Raw genomic sequence first — 20473 nt, 5'->3', positions numbered from 1 at the left:
ATGTATTTTGTTTGAGGACTGACTACATAACAACCACTCAACTGGATGACTGGCCAGATACCCTAATGATGGGCACAGGAAAGTGTTAAGGTCATGAAACCTATGACTGGCAAATAGCAGAGATCTTTACCTCAAAGGGCCTCAGCATCCAGGGAAGTGGATGAGAGTGTAGGACAGTAGGGAGTGGTGGAGACTGTGGTAAAATGAGAGGCTGCACTAATTTTAAAGAGACAGCCGTTTCTCAGTTCTGTTGAATTATTTCCACATGGAAATATAGGCCCAGTGCTGCCAATCTTCTGATTTTTTTTTTCAACTGAATCTGAAAGTCCAGAAATCTACATAAAAATTTCATTTTTTAATGTTGACAACAATTTCAATTAAATGAAATTCTGTGCCAGTGAAACTAAGCTTGTCTATGGGATCAGGCTATGACTTCCCAGAGTGTAACCCCTGCACCAGACTCTATTTAAAAGCAGACATGTAAACAAGAGTTGGCATATATTAACTCAGTTTAATCATATCAATTCTTAAACAAAAAATTTCCTCCAAGAGACAATAGTTCACAGTAACTGCAAAGCTTACTCACAATTTTTAAAAATACCAGTCATGCTTAGCATTCAAGGGGGATATTATAGAATAACTGTAAAAACTTTTACCAGGAACATTAGCTTCTGACTTTAAAAATTACAAATACTGAAGCATTTTGGTATCAGACACAGTAGTTTTGACATCATCTGTTTGTTTGATGAGTTTCTGGAAGTTTGGAAAATTGTACCTCTAATATTGGATAAAGCGCTTATTCTAAACTAAACATTTTCAGATGTAGAAAACAAACTAGCAAGCTACACATACGAAGAAAAGCCCTCTAGGACAAGCTCTCCATGTGTGGAATGCCAGCATATGCACCATGAATCCTGGAAGACTAGAATTGATACATACACTTGGCCTGAAGTCTTATACTCCAGGCTTACAATGGAGTTTGCATTCACCTACACATTAATGACAAACTCTGGGTTAGTATAGGAGAAGCCAGCAAATTCATTTTGGTCCAAGTTCATGATGAAGAGTTTATCAGTAGGCGTGAGTTCCACAGGCTGTCTGGTGAACTCTTTGTCGAAATTGGAGGTGTCTCGCTTGTCTCTCTGCCAAATGGAAAGCAAACACATTAACAGGGCATTAGGAGGAGGAAATGTGACCGAGACATGCCAGTTTTTGGGAAGCTGATGACGTCTCATGGGCAGAGTCGGGAGAAGCCCTGTGCTGACCGGTTTTAGCAGCTGCACTGCAATACTATTCCCTGGCTTTCATTTCACATCGTATGTTGGCTTCTGGAGAGAAAACTTGGTGGAAATTTTCTAAGAAAGGAAATGAGACATTGATTTTCTTTAAGGATTGCCAGAAAATATGGTGTGTGTGTGTGTGTGTGTGTGTGTGATTTTCTTCGGCTTTGAGATGAGTTGGAAACTACCTCTTACAAGGTATAATGTCATAGAAATAGTCATGCGGTAGAGCGTCCAGGAGAAAATCATTCAAGAGCGCCCCCTGTGGCTAGGAGGCTTCTTTCTTCAAAAGGGAGAAGAGCTCACAACCACTCAGATCCCCAGAGGGCAGAGTGGCAAGAATGGGGATATCAGATCACTGCTCAATGAAAGGAGGGGATCACTATCCATCCCACATTCCCTGGGGCAATTGAGGCTTTGAAGGGATGCTCAGAAATCCACCCACAGACTAGAATTTTAGTCTTCATCAGCCAGAGGTTCTTCTGATGATCATCAGAGATCTTCTGATGATGCATCTGGTTAAAACACTCAGTCTTAGAAAGACTGCCTCAGAAAGGCAGTCTTAAAATATTCTATTCTCCCAGTTGGTCTGGAGTTTCATTTTTGGGGGGTGGGGGTGCGGAAGGGACATCAATCCCTGTTTACTAGCTATAGTTTGGGCCAAATTTCACCAGGGAATGTCAAGAGTGTGGGCTCATGAAAAGATCTCACATCTGTATGATGCTTTCGCCTCTTCAGGGTCCTTACCAGTCTATGATCTTCCCATCCTCACCACCCACCTGGGGGCAGGTAGAGCTCCTCGCCCCCAGTGCTCTGACATATGAGAAAACTGAGGTACAGGAAGGTAAAGTGACTTGCCCAAGATTCCACAGCGGGGTAGTGACTTTTACCTGACCACACGATTCCCAATTATGCTTCATCTTAGCCTCTCTGACTGGGGGACAGTTTGATGGCTGGTGTATTGCAAGGACAACCAAGGATAACGCATGGGTTTCACTGGTACTGGGCAGGTTACCCGGCTGAAGCCAGAGTGGTGTCAGATTGTCAAGAAGGGAGAGAACTGACTGATTTGCTAGAGTTTGGCCGATCATTATCCCTGCTTTAGGTTTAACCCCTAAAGGGCATTGACTGACAAGGATTTCTCATTGCTGGCCTCACTGCCCTTTGCAAAATGCCTCTCACAGGAATGGCTTCTTTTTGACTGCTCCCCTGAGAGAGGTAAAATATCCCTACACAGTTCCCCTACTTACTCTTGTGGTATATGTGTGGGGGTGTGGAGTGAGGGGAGTATGAGGAATTCAATTCAGTAGGTGTGGTCAGAGGGGAGTAAGCTGAAGATAGTGGTGGAGCTGATTTTTGGGTAGTGGGCATCTCCTGCCATGCCCCACCCACTCTGCTTTTTTCTCATCCTGCCAGCTGCCAGCCTGTCCTGTGCTGTCCCAGGCACTGAATGCATTCTTTCCTGTGTTCAGAGAAAGGCTTGAATGCCAGCTTTTCCTATAATACTGTCTGTGCCTCCCTCTCTGAACCCCACTAGTCATTCTTAAACATCTTTCTAATTGTCTTCATTGCACTTGCTGCTGTCAGAAATTGTCATGATTATTTATTGCCTCTTTGCAGGAAGGTAAAGTCCTTGTCAGTATATTTCCAATGCCAAGACTTGGTACATGGCAGGCCTTCCATGATTATTTGCTGAATGAGTGAACAGATGAATGAAGACTTAATGAAAGATGAGCCTCTTGACTTCTGACAACTTACAGTTGTCCCCAAGCTAGAGATCTCACTCTAGAGCAAAATAATGGAATTTGTTCCCACTGATCCTGTGGGTCGCTCAGATGGGCCCTTGTCCATTGTGAGCCCCAATATGGATAGAATTGTGTGAGGCTCCTTCAAGATCTGAGAGCTCAAGGGCTGGGAGTGGGCCCTGGGAATACCTGAGGCTAGAAGACAGGCAGCTGCCTCCTTGCAGGTCCCCCAGTGTGGCTTTCCCTGCCTGTGGGCATCCAGCAGAGGTTCCCTTTGCATCGTGCCCAATTATGTAAGTCCTATCCCATTTGTTGTATTGGTGATGCTTCAATCAGCCACATGGTCCAAACAGGACTTGCCACTGTGGGCAGATCCTCAATAGAAAAGACCCCTGAACTTTACCCTAAAAGTTGGGAAACAACAGTCCTCTCTGTTGGGACAATTACTTTCCGGGCTGATGGTATCTGAAGTTACATGAAAATAGTTGCACTCACCCCAGGAAGGTTACCAAACCCAGGTCTCCTGCATTGCAGGTGGATTCTTTGCCATCTGAGACAGTAGGGAAGCCCCACTAATTCCACTGGCTTCCTAGTAATTCCCCAAGATGGTCACTGTGAGCATGGCCCTGTGTTTTCTTAGAAGAGAAGGTCAGTGAGGAGTCCAACAAAGGAAAGAGGGATTCTAAGATCCTGGTAGACAATTAGCTGTGACTACCCTGGACTGTGTTGAGTCTTCTTTAGATTTTCTTATTTAGTTTCTTTTTACAAAATGACCCTCTAATTTAAGTTCCTCTGGAAAGCAGCAGCCTGTCTCCTCTAGAACCAGGTGGTGTCAAGCCAGGGGCAGTGTCTCCTGAGGGCCCGAAAGGGTAATGCCTCCAGGAATCTGGACTAATGACTTGGAACTGAGTTCTGAAACTAGTTCCCTCTCATCATACAGGCATCCAGTCAGCTCACATCTTGATGATTCTGTGATCGGATCAAGTATGGAGACTGTGCCTTCGGCCTCCTAGAAGGAAACTCACCCCAGCTCTTATCTCTCTTTCCCCACCTTGGCATTATAGGATTGGACCAGAAATCTGGGTCAAGAGGGTGCTGCTGTATCTCCTTTAGCCTCCAATGTGGTCTCCAGAGAGAAAGAACCCCAAAGTCTTCTGATGACTCATCCTTTCTTAAAAGAAGTCTTCCCTGATTAACCTAGAGACGAGTTATCTCTAGAGCACGTCGTGCTTTTAATGACTTGTTTAATGACTACCTTCCTGGGTTGCGTCTTCATGCTCCCCACCATGCTCCTGGCACCCAGGATAGAGCCCAGCACACAGTCAGTGCTCACTAAATGCTGGCTGGGTGAATGAAAGGAGGGTGGAATACATGCACAATCACCAAAATTAATTTAAAAATCTTTCTTGGATGTGTTTGCAAAGTATTCCGCTGAGATTACATCTGTTCTCAGTCTCCTCTGCACTTGAAATGTTGATGGAATAGGCAACTGCAAGAATTCTAATGATCCCTCCCTTTCACAGAAGGCCTCCCTGAACAACTCTCAGCTCAATGTATTAGGGGAACAGAGGCTTTGGCTTGAGTATCTACTTCTGGAAACTATTAAACTTTTGAAAAATAATGTCAGCAATTTGGAAAATGTAGAGTGCAGTAAATATAATACATATGTATATATACACACACACAGTATATTCTTTCTATTTATATCTATTTATCTCTATCTACCTATTTATTTATATCTATTCACTCATCCTACATAGTTCTCTAAAGTTGTCTCTCATGACTTGTCGATGGCCCAATGTTTCTCCTTGATTTTAATCTTCCTGAGAGTATATCCAAGTAAAGGCTTGGTGACCCAACAGCCAGATGAAAGACTTCAAATAACCTGTCTGTTGGTGGGCATGGCTCAGAGACGGCAGTCACAGAGGAGGGAGACCTGTATGGAGATTCAGGAAACTGGGTTTGCATTCCAACTGGCTGACTTTGGGCAAGTCACTTCCTCCCTCCTGATGCCAGTTTCCCAACAATACAATGAGGAGGCTCTTCCCTAGTTTTCCTCCTTCTCTTACCTCCTAAGCCTGAGAGCTAGGGCTTCGAGTCTGCTTCCCCTGACGTCTAGATTGTGACCCACAACAGTGGCCACAGGGATGGTCCCCAAGCCCCCAGCAAGGAGACGAGAGCAGGCAGAAAGGAGTGAACAGCAGGGGGCTTTGCCCAAGTGGAAATCAAATCACAATTTTCTTAAAGATAAGTCTCCCCTAAAGGACACTTGTCAAGTATTTTAAGTTCCCTTGATGGTCTCTTAGAAGCCCTGGCGCTTGTGGAAATCACTTGACTTGTGACAAGAGTTGCCATCAGGGCTGCCGGAGGACAGCGGGGGACAGGAGGCGGGATGGGGGACCACCTGCTGTCCTCTGCTCAGAGGGAAACGGAATTTCCCCAATTAAGGGGTTTCTCTGGGCTTCTGGGGGCTCGTGAAGCTATTTGCTAGAAGGGATGAGTCTGAGCTGAGAGGCGTAGTGATTTTGATAACAAACCCAACAGCCCCAGCCCTGCTCCTAGCTGGCCCCTAAACTTGCCTCTGGTGAGAATCTGAGCCTTGAGCTCCGATCTCATTGGAGAACCCCCCAGCCAGCTCATCCCACCCCATCAAAGGCCCCCAGGAGTCTCTAAATGATCCACAGTTTCAGTCTCTCTGACTGGCTGAACACTGGGGCCAAGATTATGATCTGGCTTTAATTTTTTCTGTCCTGAAGCCTCAGGAGGCCCCATTCTGCAGTTTGGGTCCATGTTTTCCATAGATAGCCGTTTTCCTTGAAATAGTATTTCTTCTTTTTTCTTGCCTTTTTTTTTTTTATTGTATCTCGATGCTAGAAGAAAAATGGCACATAACAGATATCCAGATACAAACATTTCCACAAACATCTTGCAAAACAACATCAAAGTGAAGAATACAACTGTCTATGTTTTCAAGACATGGCGTCTTTCTCAGAGCACTTAATTAGCTTTCCGAAGCCAGCAACAAACCTAGACAAATCCCATCCGAGCAGGCATGGGTCTGCCAGGCTCTAGAGCCGTCTTCTCGGTAAATCAAAGCAGGTCATTGTGGTTAATAACATTTGGACACGTATTTCAAAGCATGTGTAACAAAAGTGAGTAACTTTTTTTTTTTTTTTTTGCATTTGAACAACAGAAATAAAACCCCAAAGCAAATAAAGTTTGAAATGTAATGTAAAACCATGGCCCTTTGGGACTTTGCTAAAGTGACCATGTCTTTTCAGGGAGTAAGTCCAAATGCCCTGTTCAAGTAGTTTGGGGATGAAGGTGATCGGGGGACACAGGGAACCAGAAATTACAGCATTAAGGTAGCACCCAAGCTGGTTGCCTTATGACTCCTGGAGGTGCCCTTAGATTGAAACTACTAAAAGCACACTCTTGGAATTTTAAAAGGACTTAGATAATCTTAATTTTTGAGTTAAAAAAAAAACCAAAATTTTATTTTTAGCATGTTTTTTCCCCAAAGCTCCTGGGGCCTCCAAACCAGGAAGAATGGAGGAAATTCCCCCTAAGGCAAAGCAACCATCTACTTGGATACAAGGCAAGCTCCAGGACTGGAAGCAGGAGAATACTGCTAACATCCGATTATCCACTTGTTTGGCAGGAAAAAAATCTAGATTGGATGCTTGGCGTTGGAAAAGGGATGAAAATGGCAGTGCAGGAAAAAGGGGGAGAAAGCAGTCATGTTCTGTCCCTGCTGGATCTACATCGCTGACATGCAGGGGAAAATAAATGCTACAAGGACTTTGATAATGTGCTGATTATGCAGCCACATTGTCAACGTGCCATCTGCATAATCCCATCTCACAGAGATGCTCCAAAACTACCTGAGGACATTTGGGTCCTGAAACATGGTCACTCTAGTTTCATCAGCAAATAAAACATGGATGCAACTTTGCAATGAAAAACAAAAAATGTCACCACAATAGCCGTTGAGCTTGAATGACAGAAATGAAGGACGGAAATCTACACAGCTACTTAGCTCTTGACTTCAGGTTTTAAAAATTCAGAGTTAACAAAGGAAAATCCTTCGAATTCTGATTGGTCAATATTCCTGATGACTTCCTGGTCAGGAGGTGTTAGAACTGGTGGATGGCGGGTGAAAAATCGGTCGAAGTTTTCAGCATTTCGCCCACACTATGAGAGGGGAAGAGAAGAATTTGTGGTGGGTGGAAAAAATAAACTAAACGAAACTGAAAACAGAACAGAACCAAACGAAACTGGGTGCGGCTTTTCCAAGCCCTTCCCTTTCACTACCTCGGAGAGATTGTTTCGATGATCAGAAATGAGAGCAACATAAAATGAAAAATTCTCATGACCACGGATCGGCAGGTGACCTTGGGCTCCCAATGTTCAGTTCCTGTAGCTCATGAGCTGCCCGTGGTGTCCTTCTGGGCAGTCAGGAGCTGGATGGCAGCATGGGATGGTGGGGATGGTAGCATGTGGCATGTTCTCCCAACTCCACCCCAAGAAGCTGGCCAACCTCATTCCTGAAGGAGATGGGATTAAGGTCCCTGAGATATTTTTGTGGTACAAGATTCAAAGTAATGACCCGTTTATACTTCACCTCGGAGATTCCCAACATTAAGCCGCAGGTCTCTTAAAGCGCTGTCCTTTGGCTCCCAGTCATCTCTGGAGACATTCTCCAACTCCAGAGATACAAGAGTTTACATGCTCCAGTTAATGGAGAGAAACATCCAGACCTGGGTTTGGTGGCTGCAATGGCGGGGCCACTACGAGGCCCTGGTTGGAAGGAAAAGTCATTGACCCTTAATCACAAGGCACCAGGAAATAAACGCAGCCATTCTCCCTCCAGATGGGAATGAAGGGTGTGGGATGAAAGCCAACCCAGTGCTTGGGATCTCCCCAAGCTCTCGAGAAGAAACCATCACCATTTCTCATGCCTCCTGCTGTCCTTCTCTATGACAAGGTCCTGGTCTGAGGTAGAGTGATAAAGTGCGTGCGCGCGCGTGTGTACATATGTTCACTCATGCGTGAGCACATACACATGCACACATCAGTTCCCATCTAACGAGAAGAGTTGAGTCACTAGGCCTGATCCTCTTTCTTCACCAGCAAACCCATTTGCATGAAATCTCTCACTGTTTCAGTAGCTACATGAGGCAACCACAACCTAAGAACATAGTGGGAGTAATGACAATCGTGATGTGCATGTATGCCCAGTTGCTCAGTCCTGTCTGACTCTTTGCAACCCCATGGACTGTTGCCCACCAGGCTCCTCTGTCCATGGGATTATCCTGGCAAGAATAATGGAGGGGGCTGCCATTTCCTTCTCCAGGGGATCTTCCCTACCCAGGAATTGAACCTGAGTTTCCTGCGGCTCCTGCATTGGCAGGTGGATTCTTTACCACTGAGCCACTTGGGAAGACACTAATAATTGTAACAGCTAATGTTTATTATGCATTCTGTATGTTCCAGGCGCGCTAGAATGCTCTTTCTTTGTATTACTTTTATTTCATTCTCCCAAAGACCCTATGAAGTGGGTATTACGGCCATCCCTATTGTATGGATGAGAAGACTGAGGCCAAGGCGGTGATGTAATTTGTTCAGGGTTCCACTGCTAACAAACAGCAGAGCTACTGTGTCAGCCAGGTTTGTCTGTCAGAGTCCAAGCTCCCAGTGCCATGTTGCAAAATGGTTGGTGGGCTGGCGACTGACCGCACAGAGTGGGGTAAGGGGGACATGGGGTAAAATCCTGGAATCACTGCCTGCTAGGTGTGCAACCCTGGCCAACTCCTTTTAAGCCTCAGTTTCCTCTTTTGTACACTAGAGACAACTCTAATTTTTCTCAAATGAGGTTCTGATGAGGATAAAATGAGATCCCGTATGTGACTGACACCATGCCTGGCACTGAGTAAGTGATCAACACAGCCAAGCTGCAAGCATCGTTGGTTCTCGTTTTCTACTACAATTCCCCCCAGACAGTATCCACTTCCTATGATGGCGTGTTTCCATGATGTTGAAGTTTTAAACACTGAGGAAACAGCCTTGCATTTTTAAAGACTCGTGTCAAGACTTGGAGACGCACATTAGTTATTCCAAACTAAATTGTTTCAGCTGTTTTGACAGCTTGGCCTAAGTACCGATAAGGGACCGCCAACCAAATGACCAAGACTCAGGTTTTTTCTGCTGGCCAGTGGGGCAAAACTTTCGTCTGCACAAAACTTTTGCCGTCAAGGTCAACACAGTGTGATCAGGAATACCGTCCAGATTCTTTCATTGCTTATTCATTTTCTCATTCATGAAACACTTCTTGAGTACCTTCTATGTGCCAGGCCCTGTGTTAACAGTAAATCATAGAAAATCCATGCCTCACAGAGCTTACGTTTTACTGGAGAAGCAAGGCAATCAATAATACATAAAAATATAACTGTAAATGTATATTTTAATGCCAGATGAGGAATTCCCTGGCAGTTGGGTGGTTAGGACTTGGTGCTTTTCCTACCGGTACCCCGACTCCCTCCCTGGTCGAGGGAACCGAGATCCCACAAGCTAGGCTGCATGGCCAAAACCCCCCCAAAACAACAAAAACAAAACAAATAATAATGCCTGATGGAAACAAGTGACATTAAGAAAAACAGAGTCGGGGTGAAGAGTGAAGATGAGGCCATTTTTGAGAAATCGGTCAGCTTGGAGGTGACGGTCTGGCAAGCCTTCAGCCAGGAGGAACTGTACACACACTGGCAGGAAGAACATTCTGGGCAGAAAGAACTGCAGGGGCAAAGGACCCAGGACGGGAGCTTGCTGGGCATGATCACTGAACAGCCACGAAGCCAGTGTGGCCAGCGCAGTGACCAAGGGGCAAGCAGGGGTCTGAGAGCTCAAGAGGGGACTAGGAGCCAGATCACTGGCCACGCTAGCCCTGGGAAGACAGAGGCTTTTCCGCTCAGCTTGATGAGAAGCGGCTGGAGAATTCTGAGCACCAAGGAGGCAGGCTCTGACAGCAGCGTCACTGGGACTGTGTCCAAAACAGACCGATGGGTGAACAAGGGGGAAAGGTAGAAGCAGACCAATGAGGAGGATGCTGCAATAATCCAGGCAAGAGAGGACGGTGGTCTGGAGGAAGGTCACAGTGGGGAAGATGGGAAGATGCATTTGACTGGGGAGGGGTCTACTTTGAATTGCGAGTTGATAAGATTTGCTGATGGACTGGCTGTGGGGTATGAGAAGGCTTGTGGGCTGAGCCACTTGGTGAGTGGGTGACACTGGGGTAAAGCATGTTTGGTTAAAGAAACGGAGCCTTGGTTTCATTCATGGTAAGTTGGAGAGTGCAGTGGAGATGTCAAAGATCAGACAGGAGTCCCTCGCTGGGACAGGAAAGGAGCAGGCACTGGACTGATGGTGGAGGCAGCGGGGAGGGTAGAAGATGGTTGCGATCATCCAGAGGAGAGAGATGGTGGACAGGGTTGTGGAGAAAGAGGGAGCAGAAGGGATGGAGCTGGAAAAAACAAAGAGATGTCAGCAGCAGGGACTGGAGGAGTGGGATGGTGTATTACAAGGCAGCCCTGTGGGTGTTTCTGGGTGTTGGGACCCCAACCAGCTAGCACAGGAAGCTGAGACACAGAGTCTTCAGGGGCCATTTTTCTTAAAAACAACAACAACAACAACAACAAAAAACACAAAAACCCATCCCTTTCCCATCCACACCAGAAGGCTGTTGCTTTCCTGGGGCCTCCCCAGAGGCTATGATGGGAGATGGAGAAATAGCTTCTGGCAGCTCTGCGGCCTCCTCTCCCATCACTCCCCCCACTGCCTGGAGAACAATGAAATCTTTAAGTGAGATAGCAGAAAGGAGATGCAGGAACAGGGGTTAACCAAGGGGGCACAATACAGCGGGAGCGTGATTTCCCTGCTAATAAGCAGCTTACAAGCCTGGCAGATCACAGCCTCCCTAAGTGTTTCCGTGTTTTTCAAATGGAGCTGTCACTGCCCATTAGCTTCAGGAGCGCTCCCTAAATGGAGACGTCAGCCCTTGGGAGGCACAGCCCGATCAGCTCTGCTCCTGCTGTGTCCTTGGAGAATGGGCAGCTCCGCGGCTGGGATCTAATTACAAACGCAGCGTGGACCACACCTGCTTCTCTGGCTGGGAACGCTTCAGCCTCACTCAGAAAAACACCCAACCCCCTTGTCATCACTGGGGCTCCTGGAACGGAACGGGGGCCAAAGCCAACTAGGTTATTTAAAGTCATACGGAACCTCTTCCACAGTTGGAGAGGGGAGTGAGGATCGTGATGTGTTCGCTTGAGCCCCCAAATTTAAGAGCCAAGACCACCTGAAAATCTCATCTGTGAACTGTTACACATGAGCTCTTTTTTCCCCTCGTTTTCTTCCCTTCCTTCTAATTTCTGTTTCGTTGTGTTAATAACAGCTCCAAGTCTAGCTGTCAAATGTGGAGTTGGCTCAGTCACAGCAACCACAGAGATCTTTCAAAGACGCCAACCTGGATATGTCACTTTCCTGCTCTTGTCTGCGGTGGCTCCCCATGGCCCAAAGCCAGACTCCTCAGCATGGCTTACAGGTTGTATAGGACTCGGTGCTGGTCACCTGGCCAACAGCCCCTTCACTGCCCACGTTCCCCTAGTCCCGCTCCCACCCCCAACACACCCTCCAGCTGTGTTGAAATCCTCCCAGTTCCTGGAATGCTCATGCATGCTCACCTCCAAGCCTGAGCACAAGCTGTCTTCTCCACCAGGAAGCCTTGCCTCCCACCCTGTTCCCCGTCATTGCCTACACGTCCTCTGTCTGCAGTCACTTCCTCCAGGAGCTTTTCCTGGAGCCCTCCTCTACACACCTGGGTTTAGCCTGTCGAAATACAGGAAGGGACTCCCTGGTGGTGAAGGGGTTAAGACTCCACGTTGCCATCCCTGGTCAGGGAACTAAGGTCCCACATTCCGAGGTTCAGAGACACAGTGTTCATCAAAGAGTTGTTACAGGGGAAAAAATTTCTTTTTTGAAATCAACTCTTGACCAATAGGGAAAAGAGTTGAATAAATAATGATATAACTATTTTTATGTATTACCATGCAAAACACTTTTAAAAATTAAAATAAGATGTAGAAGAATCTCAAATAACAGTTATATATAATTAAAACAGTGTGTACAATATGTTCCCATTTTATAAATTATAGACATAAATGTGTGTATACTATTGATGCATGTGTATTATATATGTGCTTGTAGAGATTGGGAGAGTCACAGACTGTTTGATGTTTCTATTTTTATGCTTATCGTGTTTTTGAAAATTTAAATAAGTCAAGTAGTATTAATAATAAGTATCTTTTTAAAGATTTTTTTAAAATGTGGACCATTTTAAAAAAGTTTTTGTTGAATTTGTTACAATACTGCTTCTGCTTCATATTTTGATTTTTTGGCCATGAGGCATGTGGGATCTTACCTCCCAGACCAGGGACCAAACCACACCCCCTCTGTTGGAAGGCGAAGTCTTAACCACTGGACTGCCAGGGAAGTCCCTACAAAGCCGATTTTAAATGAGGGGGCTATTGCAGTGGAGAAAAGGGGGGAAATAGGAATAAAGGGAATGGAAATATTTAACCCAATTGTTAAAATCTGCCTGGTGCTGTTTAATGAGCTTCATGTTAGTTAAAAACCCTAAGATTTCCCTAATAGCTGTCCCAGTGTGTACTTTGGTGCTAAGGGAATGATGATGAAGGCTAATATTTAGCTTATCTAAATGGGCATCTTCCATCTACTGATTTGCTGGGTACCAGAAATAAGATGGCATATAAGACGTCCCTGTCCTTGTCACCATGGAGCTTACAGTCCAGCAGAGGAGACAGATGCACAGATGGACAGCATGGAGCTGTGTGACACGTGCTGCCACTGAGTACAGAGGTGAGGGACCTGAGGAGACTAGCTCCGGGAGAAAGAAGAAAGTCCAGGGAGACTTCCTGGAGGAAGCGACATCTAAGCTGAGTGAGATCAAAAAGAAAGATATTGCCTCTTTGGAGGAAGGAAGGAAAGAGCCCAGGGAAGAAACAGAAGTGAAAAGAAATCAGCGACAGAAGACACTGGAGAAGAGAGTAAGGGTCTGCCCCATACTCCTTGCTGCTTGACCGGGCTTGACAACGTGAGGCCAATGGCACAGGGGAGCTTCCTGCCCAGCCTCCATCAAGACATCAGGGCATCTTCAGGAACTGAGCCTAGAGCATGATGAAAAGATACCCAAGCATATAGTCTGAGTAAAAGACAAAGAAATCTCTCTTTTTTTTAATGTGCAAATTCAATGAAATTCGGGATCCTTATTATGCTGTGTGGGTCTCCGCAGCACGAGAACGCAGGAGGGTCCCACCCAGTGAGCAGCAGCCAGCCACAGTCAGAGCCACACACACATTTGATCATTTTTAAAAGTTGTCTGTAGACCAAGGTTTTTCTCCCAAGCAGAGTCAGACAATATTCCAAACTGTCTGGCCTTTGGCAAAGAAGGAAAGATTAAAGCCTCCTTTTCTGATAATGAAGGTCCCTTACTATCGGGAATATTTGATCTGTGTCTAGTTAGGAAGAAGTTGGCAAGAGAGAGGTCTTTTGTGCTGGATAGCAAGTTTCATTTTTTAACAAATTTTCATTTAAAAAACATGCAATGTTTGTTTTCCTCAGTCTCAATTTAAATGCTAGCTCCTCAGAAAAGCAATTCCAGATCACCTCCAAGTCAAGGAGCTCCCTGTTTTCTCCTCTTCCTGTTCTTCTCTCTCAGAACAACCTGTTCATTTCTTCCATAGGAAATAAAATGTGTGAATATCCAGATCTACATGTTTATTTCTTTGTATATCTATCATTGTCTATAGTCCCATCTAGATTCTATGAGCTACTGTATGAGTTTACAATCTTGATGGGAATATAGATGATGACATGGCAACCCACTCCAAAATTCTTGCCTGGAGAATCCCATGGACAGGGGAGTCTGGTGGGCGACAGTCCATAGGGTTGCAAAGAGTTGGACATGATGGAAGCTACTTAGCATGCACACACACACAGACACACACACACACAGACACACACAGACACACACACACACACACACACACACACACACGAGAGCTGAAGCCACATCTGATTGGCCCACACCTGAATTTCCAGATCTCAATATAGAGCTGGCATTGAGTGCTGTTCAACGGATAAATGGTAGTATATATGAAGAGCTTATTTTTAGCCAGATACTGTATAAGTGATTTACAAGCATGATCTCATTTAATCCAACAGGTCTATGAAGTCTGCTCTACAACAAGGAACAGATTTAGAGCTTAAGTAACTGACTAGGATTTGCGCTCAGATCTGACAACTGATCCATTTATGCAGAAACAAACAACTTGTTCACAAGTGCCAAGAGAAAGAACCAACAAAGTCCTTTATAATTCTACCACCCCAATACCTTCATTATCTTAACATTTTGGTCTATGTCCTGGATGGCTGGGTGAATTGATCGATGAATGCTTTTTACTCTCTAAAAAATGTAGAATCATCACTTTATTCTTTAAGCTGTTTTTTAAAACTAGATGAAATATACTCTAAATGCTTCCCCATGTCAACAAAGTAACATATTGTTCTTATCCATTCTTTAAAATTCATCCTAAACCTAAGCTGTTGCTGGCTTCAAATAAACTAGCCCTTAAACAGTAATTGTCCCTTTTATTTGCCTGTTTTTATAGCCTTGATTCTCATACATCCGTAAGATAGGCAGCAAAGATTATCTCCACTTAACAGAAAATTTGAAAAGTTAACAACTTGGTCAGGGTCATACAAGGTAAACGAGGAGAACCAAGATTCAGAGTCTGGTCTGCTTGATTCCAGAGACCACGGGGTGTCAGCGACATCTCACTGCCTTGCAAATTGCACCTATCATGTGACATGGACTTAAAAGTTAAGTTGAAAAAGAAAAAGTTAAGTTGACCTGGGTAATAATCTTAGCACCATCAACCTGCAGATAATCTGTAAGCAAGTTATCTAAATACCCTTGGCCAGATTTCCTGTTTTGTCAAATGGATCTATCTTGTAGGGTGCAGTGAGAATGATTTGACAAAATACACTAAAAAAATCTGACATGGTAGCTGGTAGCTGCAGTTGAGTTGTGACTCAGCCAGTCCCATCCAGTGAGCTAGTCTGATGGGGGTGGCTGTACCCTGGCAACAGAGGGGTCCTATGGGCCCTGCCACACCCCAACCTACCCTAGTGAAGTGGGAGATAGATGGGCCCCTGAGCTGGATAGTTGGAGTTTGTCCAGCAGAGTAAATTGGAGATCTGTTTTCCCTAGATACTCGGAGGACAAAGTGGCAGGAGCTGAGCTCTGCTGGAGCAAAGAGATAAAACAACCAAAAGGAGGGGGTGCCATCCCATAATAGGTGCTGTCAAACCACCCACAGGCCTTTGCACTGGAATCCATTTTGGCCAAAACCTGTGCAAGCATATTGGGGAGGGCCCTAGGCCAAGTCAGGTGTGGAAAAGAAATAAGATAGCCAGCCAAAGGTAAGCAAAGACCCGGAAGAACTGCCCTATATAAATGATTTAACTGCCTCTTTACTAGGGCTCCTTTCCATTAAGGAAAACGCCCACACCCTCCTGGGTGTGTCTCTCTGCCTTGCTTCTTCTGTCTTAAATAAACAAACTGTTTCACTGTGTGCTCTCCCCCACAAGCTATGCTGTGTCTCTGATAATAAACTTTGTACCTGTTTTTACAGTTTTTGCCTGTTTGAGAAATTCATTTTTCAATGGGGACAAGGGCCAGGGGAATTTTGCTCCAAGCCTCTAACCCCTGGTGGACTAGCAGCTAGGATTCCTGGTTTCCATCCAAGCCATCCAGGTTCAATTCCTGGGCAGGGAACTAAGATCTCTCTTCAAGACTGCTCACTGCTGTCTCTCTGAGATCACCAGAATATTACTGTTAACAGTTACAGGCACTTAAAATACAAAAATCTGTCCCATCAAGGTTGGCAGAGTATGTGGGAAGCCACCAGGTGACGTCAGGCCCTGGGCTCCTGATGAGAGACAGTGAAGAAAACGTGGACCCAGGCACAAAAGGGATACCTCCTGTCTCCCATCCAAGCCTCACTCCCTTGGAAAGACATTTCAAGCAGATTCACAAGCCACCTCTGAGTTGTTGTTTTTCATACCCTAATTGGAGGGCATTTCGTGATTGTTTTTAAGAAACTGTACTTGTAAATAAGCAAGAAATACACTTTGGATCTTTCCCTCTCTGGGTCATGGGCATGTCTTGGTCCTCCAAGTTCTACTGTCATCAGAAGTCTTCATGGGACTCTGTTCAATGTGATGCGGCAGCCTGGAGGGGAGTTTGGGGGAGAATGGATACATGTATATGCATGGCTGAGTCCCTTTGTTGTCCACCTAAAACCACCACAACATTGTTTATCACCCAATACAAAATCCTTTTGGCGATTAAAAAAAAAAAACTTAAAAAAAAAAAAACTCTCCATGGAGTCAATTTTTCAAGCAAGAATGGTTGTGGAAGAAGGAGGGAAGTCAGCCAGCTCAGTGCCATGAAAAAAAAAAAAAAAAACAAAACTCCAAGATGGAAGGGAACAAAGCGAGGGATGGGAATTGAAGACGAGCACTGATACCCTCATGTGTGACGTGGAGGACCTCTCCAGAAGCTCACCCAGGACTCCGATCACAGTGGGTGGCTCTGGGAAGAAGAACGAAGGAGCCTAGTTAGGGGTCTACAGGGAGGCACTTAATTTCCCTGCATAGCTTTTGATGCTGCTGGAAGTTTTAAACTCTTTTCAGATTTTTTTTCTTAAGGAAGGAAGATCAAAGTACCCAGTTTGACGAGGTCAAGAAAGAAAAGACAAGTCTATGAGAGGAGGCAATTTTGAGGTCACTGATGACTCAATGAGAGGGATTTCAATAGAATGGTGGGGGCAGAAGCCAGATTGCACCGAACCACGGAAAGAACGGAAGGTAAAAAACATGGAGGGAGCAAGAACTCCATCCAGTTTGTATGAAAAGATAGAGCAGTGGTAGAATGGAGAGATCCCAGTCTCGAGGGAAGAGATTTTTAAGATGAGAGACTTTGCATGTTTCTGTATTGAACAGAATGAATCTGAAAAGAGCCAGAGTGGGCATCTGCTTGGTTTGCAGGCACAGCGAGCAGCTTTATTTTTCTGGGAGAACCCACTCCTTCCCCTCTGCAAGATGTCCACTTTAGACAGGGGCAGACCCAGTCCCTTGACAGGTGCCCTGGACCTGGCCAATCAGAACATTCCATCCCCCAGGCACAGTGATTGCTTTAGCGATGGACACATGACCGAACATCTTCCAACAAGACTTGAGTTCCAGGCTGCAGGAAATTTTAGAAAAAGGAAGCTCTCTTTCAGCAGGAATTGCAAAAATAATGGGGTGTAGGTCTGGAGCAGCTATGGGCCCAAGAAAAAACTTTGGAGAAGAAAGAAGTCAACAGAGAGGAAAGCAATCTTAAGGGACACAGAGAAATGGATTGTTTTTGACACGGTCCGGACTCTGGATCCAATCACAACTAAATACTGTTAAGTCAGTTTGAATTGGGTTCCTATTTGCAACCCTAGGAGTTCTGATTAATATATGGAGAAGCTGTGGACACAGACTGGCCAGAGTAGACATGCAAAGGACACGGGAGAATGGGGGTTCAGAGCAGAAAGGGAACGTCTTCCTGAAGGGAACCTGTTTGTTGACATAAAGAGGGAGGTAGGTCTAAGAGGTCAAGATGACTGTGCCAGAGCAGGAAAGCCACCCACCCAGGGGCACCTACGAGCCTCCATCTCCCCCCAGCTTACGAGATGGGGCTATCTGCTGAGACCAAGATGACCGGAAATTTAGTTGGGGGACCTTCAGGAAAGAGAAGGTTTGGGGACTTGCCCAGGGGACTCAGAGAGGGACTGATGGGGAAGGCTTAAGAGCCTGGCTGAGATCAGAGCACCTATAACTGTGGAGGCTCAGAGGGGTCCAGTTACTTGCCCACCTTCACTCAGCTGCTGAATTGCAAGGCTGATGTTGTTGTTGTTGTTGTTGTTTTTTGCTGTGCCGCCTCATTTGTAGGATCTTAATTCCCCAACCAGGGATGGAACTCAGGTCACAGCAGTGAAAGCGCTGAGTCCTAACCACTGGACTGCCAGCAGATTCCCAAGGCTGGTGTTTGAATCCTGGCTCTGCTGACTCTGTCCATAATCTTTCTGCTTGACCCAGTCTCCTTGGATCCATGGGCTCATCTCCTCGAGTTCTCCCAACCTTTGGTCAACAGCTTTCTAGGGTGCTGTGATAAGCATTACAACCTGGGCAGGGTTGACAGCAGAACTGAGGAGCTAGGCCTTATGGACATTCACCCAACAGAGCCCATTCCCCAGGAATGTATTTAAACTCAGGACTTGACCAAGAGCAGTTCAAATCCCACATCTGAGTAGCCAGGTTGGGAGATGAAAGAAGAAACATCACGGAAGCAAGAATATGGGCTTCGGAGGTAGACTGATAGGATTTCAAATTAAATTGGCTTGTGACCATGGGCAAGTTACTTAACCTCTCTGAGCCTGTTTCCTTACCAGTACAGGGTGGGTAATAATAGCATCTATTTCAGGGGGTTGTTGTGAAGGTGAAATGAGATGACTAAATTAGATAATGTGCTCCACTTTCTACTAAAATTGAATAATTTCATAGAATATGGCTGGCCCATTTTATTGTTACTGTCATAAATAGTTGTTGTTATTAAGGTCCTGCATGCATTCAATGGAAGGCTAGTTATCTTGTGCTGGTTCTGTCATATTCCCCATGTAAGTCCCTTGGGCAAAACTTGGCCTTCGCGTCCTCATCTCCAGCATGGAGGGGTTGAATTCCACTTCTAAAGTATTTTCAGTTTTTGACTGCTGTTATATTTCAGTGGTCATGGCCAGATATATCCTAACAGCTTCATGCTCTCTCCCAGCATGTGGCCTTTCCACCTACCATTTCAATCAAACCATTGCCTCCTCTGCCAGGGGACAGCTCAAAGTCACGCACCTGGCAAATGATTTAGAAACTTCATTTGGCCCAGGGACCTGTCAACTTGAACCATCTTTCAAAGGGAGTCCGGCTGAATCCGCAGCTTAAGTAGGTTCTCCATGGACGGGTAGAAAGGGAGATAAAGAGATACACAGACTCTAGGCTGTGTGTCCTAAACAACTCTTGGCTATTTGTTAGTTGGTGTAGGAAGGTCGTCTAATATTTTGATTAAGATCTCTGCAAACTCCACACTCTGAATAACCAAAAGAACAAACAGAACCGGGTGGGGAAACGTCTACTTCTTAATGAGCCTGTCCCGAGTGCCTCATTTCAGATGCTGCCGTGCCCCGCATCCAGGGGTTATTCAGTGTCTGCTGTCTTTGTCAGCCTCAAAATCAGCGCCTTAAGGGACAAGTGAGATTTGCATCTTTTAAAAATCCTGCCAGAAAATTGTAAAAGGTGTGAATATGCTACTTGTTTGTTGCAATATTTTAAAATAAATTTTAATTCATTCGAACTGTAAGAATACTTAGTCTTTTTCTATTATGTAATGGACACCATTAGATGCTGTTATCATGGTTCTCTCCCATCAGTGTGATCACAGACCTTATTAAAAGGGGCTGCAAGTGCTTCTAATACTCTTTCCAAGATACTGGGCAGGCGGAATCCATGGTTCCACACCTCCTAGTTGCTGGACTTTGAGCACATGTCCTAACCTTTCCAAGTTTCATGCCCTCATATCTGCAATATGGTGACAATGACACCTACCTCATAGGGTTGTGAGAAGTAAATGAGGTAATGCCTGGAAGGCCCTTAGCACAATTGCCTGGCTCTGCCGGAAGAGCCCGATGTTTTTTTTCCAGTGTATTTGAATAGTACAGGTTTTATACAAAAGTATTTTAAATCCTAATATTCAAAAAGGTATTATTCTCTTTAGCATTTGGTACCTTGGGGGAGCTAAGTTCTATTCTTAAATAAATCATATTAAGTCAAAGTTAGCTCCCTTCCTTAAGCCTTGAATTTGGAGTTTTAATAGCAAACATACAAAGGTTATGCTTTGTGGCTTCAATTCAGAAATGTCAGCACATCAAACACACGTTCAGATACGCACACAGAGACACTTACTCACACGGTATAAAGGGCAATTGGCTTTGGAGGAGAATGTCACATGAACAGAATTGCAGCTCATTAAAGCAGTGCTTGACGCTTTTGACCTCAGCTACATAAACAGTGTTTTCAGATGACAGAATTACTAAGAAACCAAGTCCTGTGAGCACGACTGAGTCTCTGAAGCAGTTCGGCATTTAGACGCCCAGAAGATGCGAGTAACAGTATGTGATCCAGTAAGTAACCTATGTGGTATTTTGGAAACAATATTAAACGAAAGGCTCAATAAAA

General features: G+C 45.1%; 1 protein-coding gene across 2 annotated transcripts in view; it reads right to left on the bottom strand.

The window, feature by feature from the left end:
- The window catches only part of PRKCB (protein kinase C beta), a 375680-nt gene continuing 355698 nt past the window's right edge, over nucleotides 492-20473 (bottom strand). The window contains exon 17 of one of the 2 annotated variants that reach the window (XM_005697610.3): nucleotides 492-1142. In XM_005697610.3, the coding sequence (XP_005697667.2) occupies nucleotides 990-1142 (153 nt within the window). In that variant the 3' untranslated portion in view covers nucleotides 492-989. Of the gene's footprint in view, nucleotides 7220-20473 lie in introns of both variants that reach the window. The other variant, XM_013974872.2, reaches the window with a different exon arrangement.

The sequence above is a fragment of the Capra hircus genome, chromosome 25 (genome assembly GCF_001704415.2).
Source record: "Capra hircus breed San Clemente chromosome 25, ASM170441v1, whole genome shotgun sequence".
Classification (NCBI taxonomy): domain Eukaryota; kingdom Metazoa; phylum Chordata; class Mammalia; order Artiodactyla; family Bovidae; genus Capra; species Capra hircus.
This window is presented reverse-complemented; position numbering and strand designations above follow the sequence as displayed.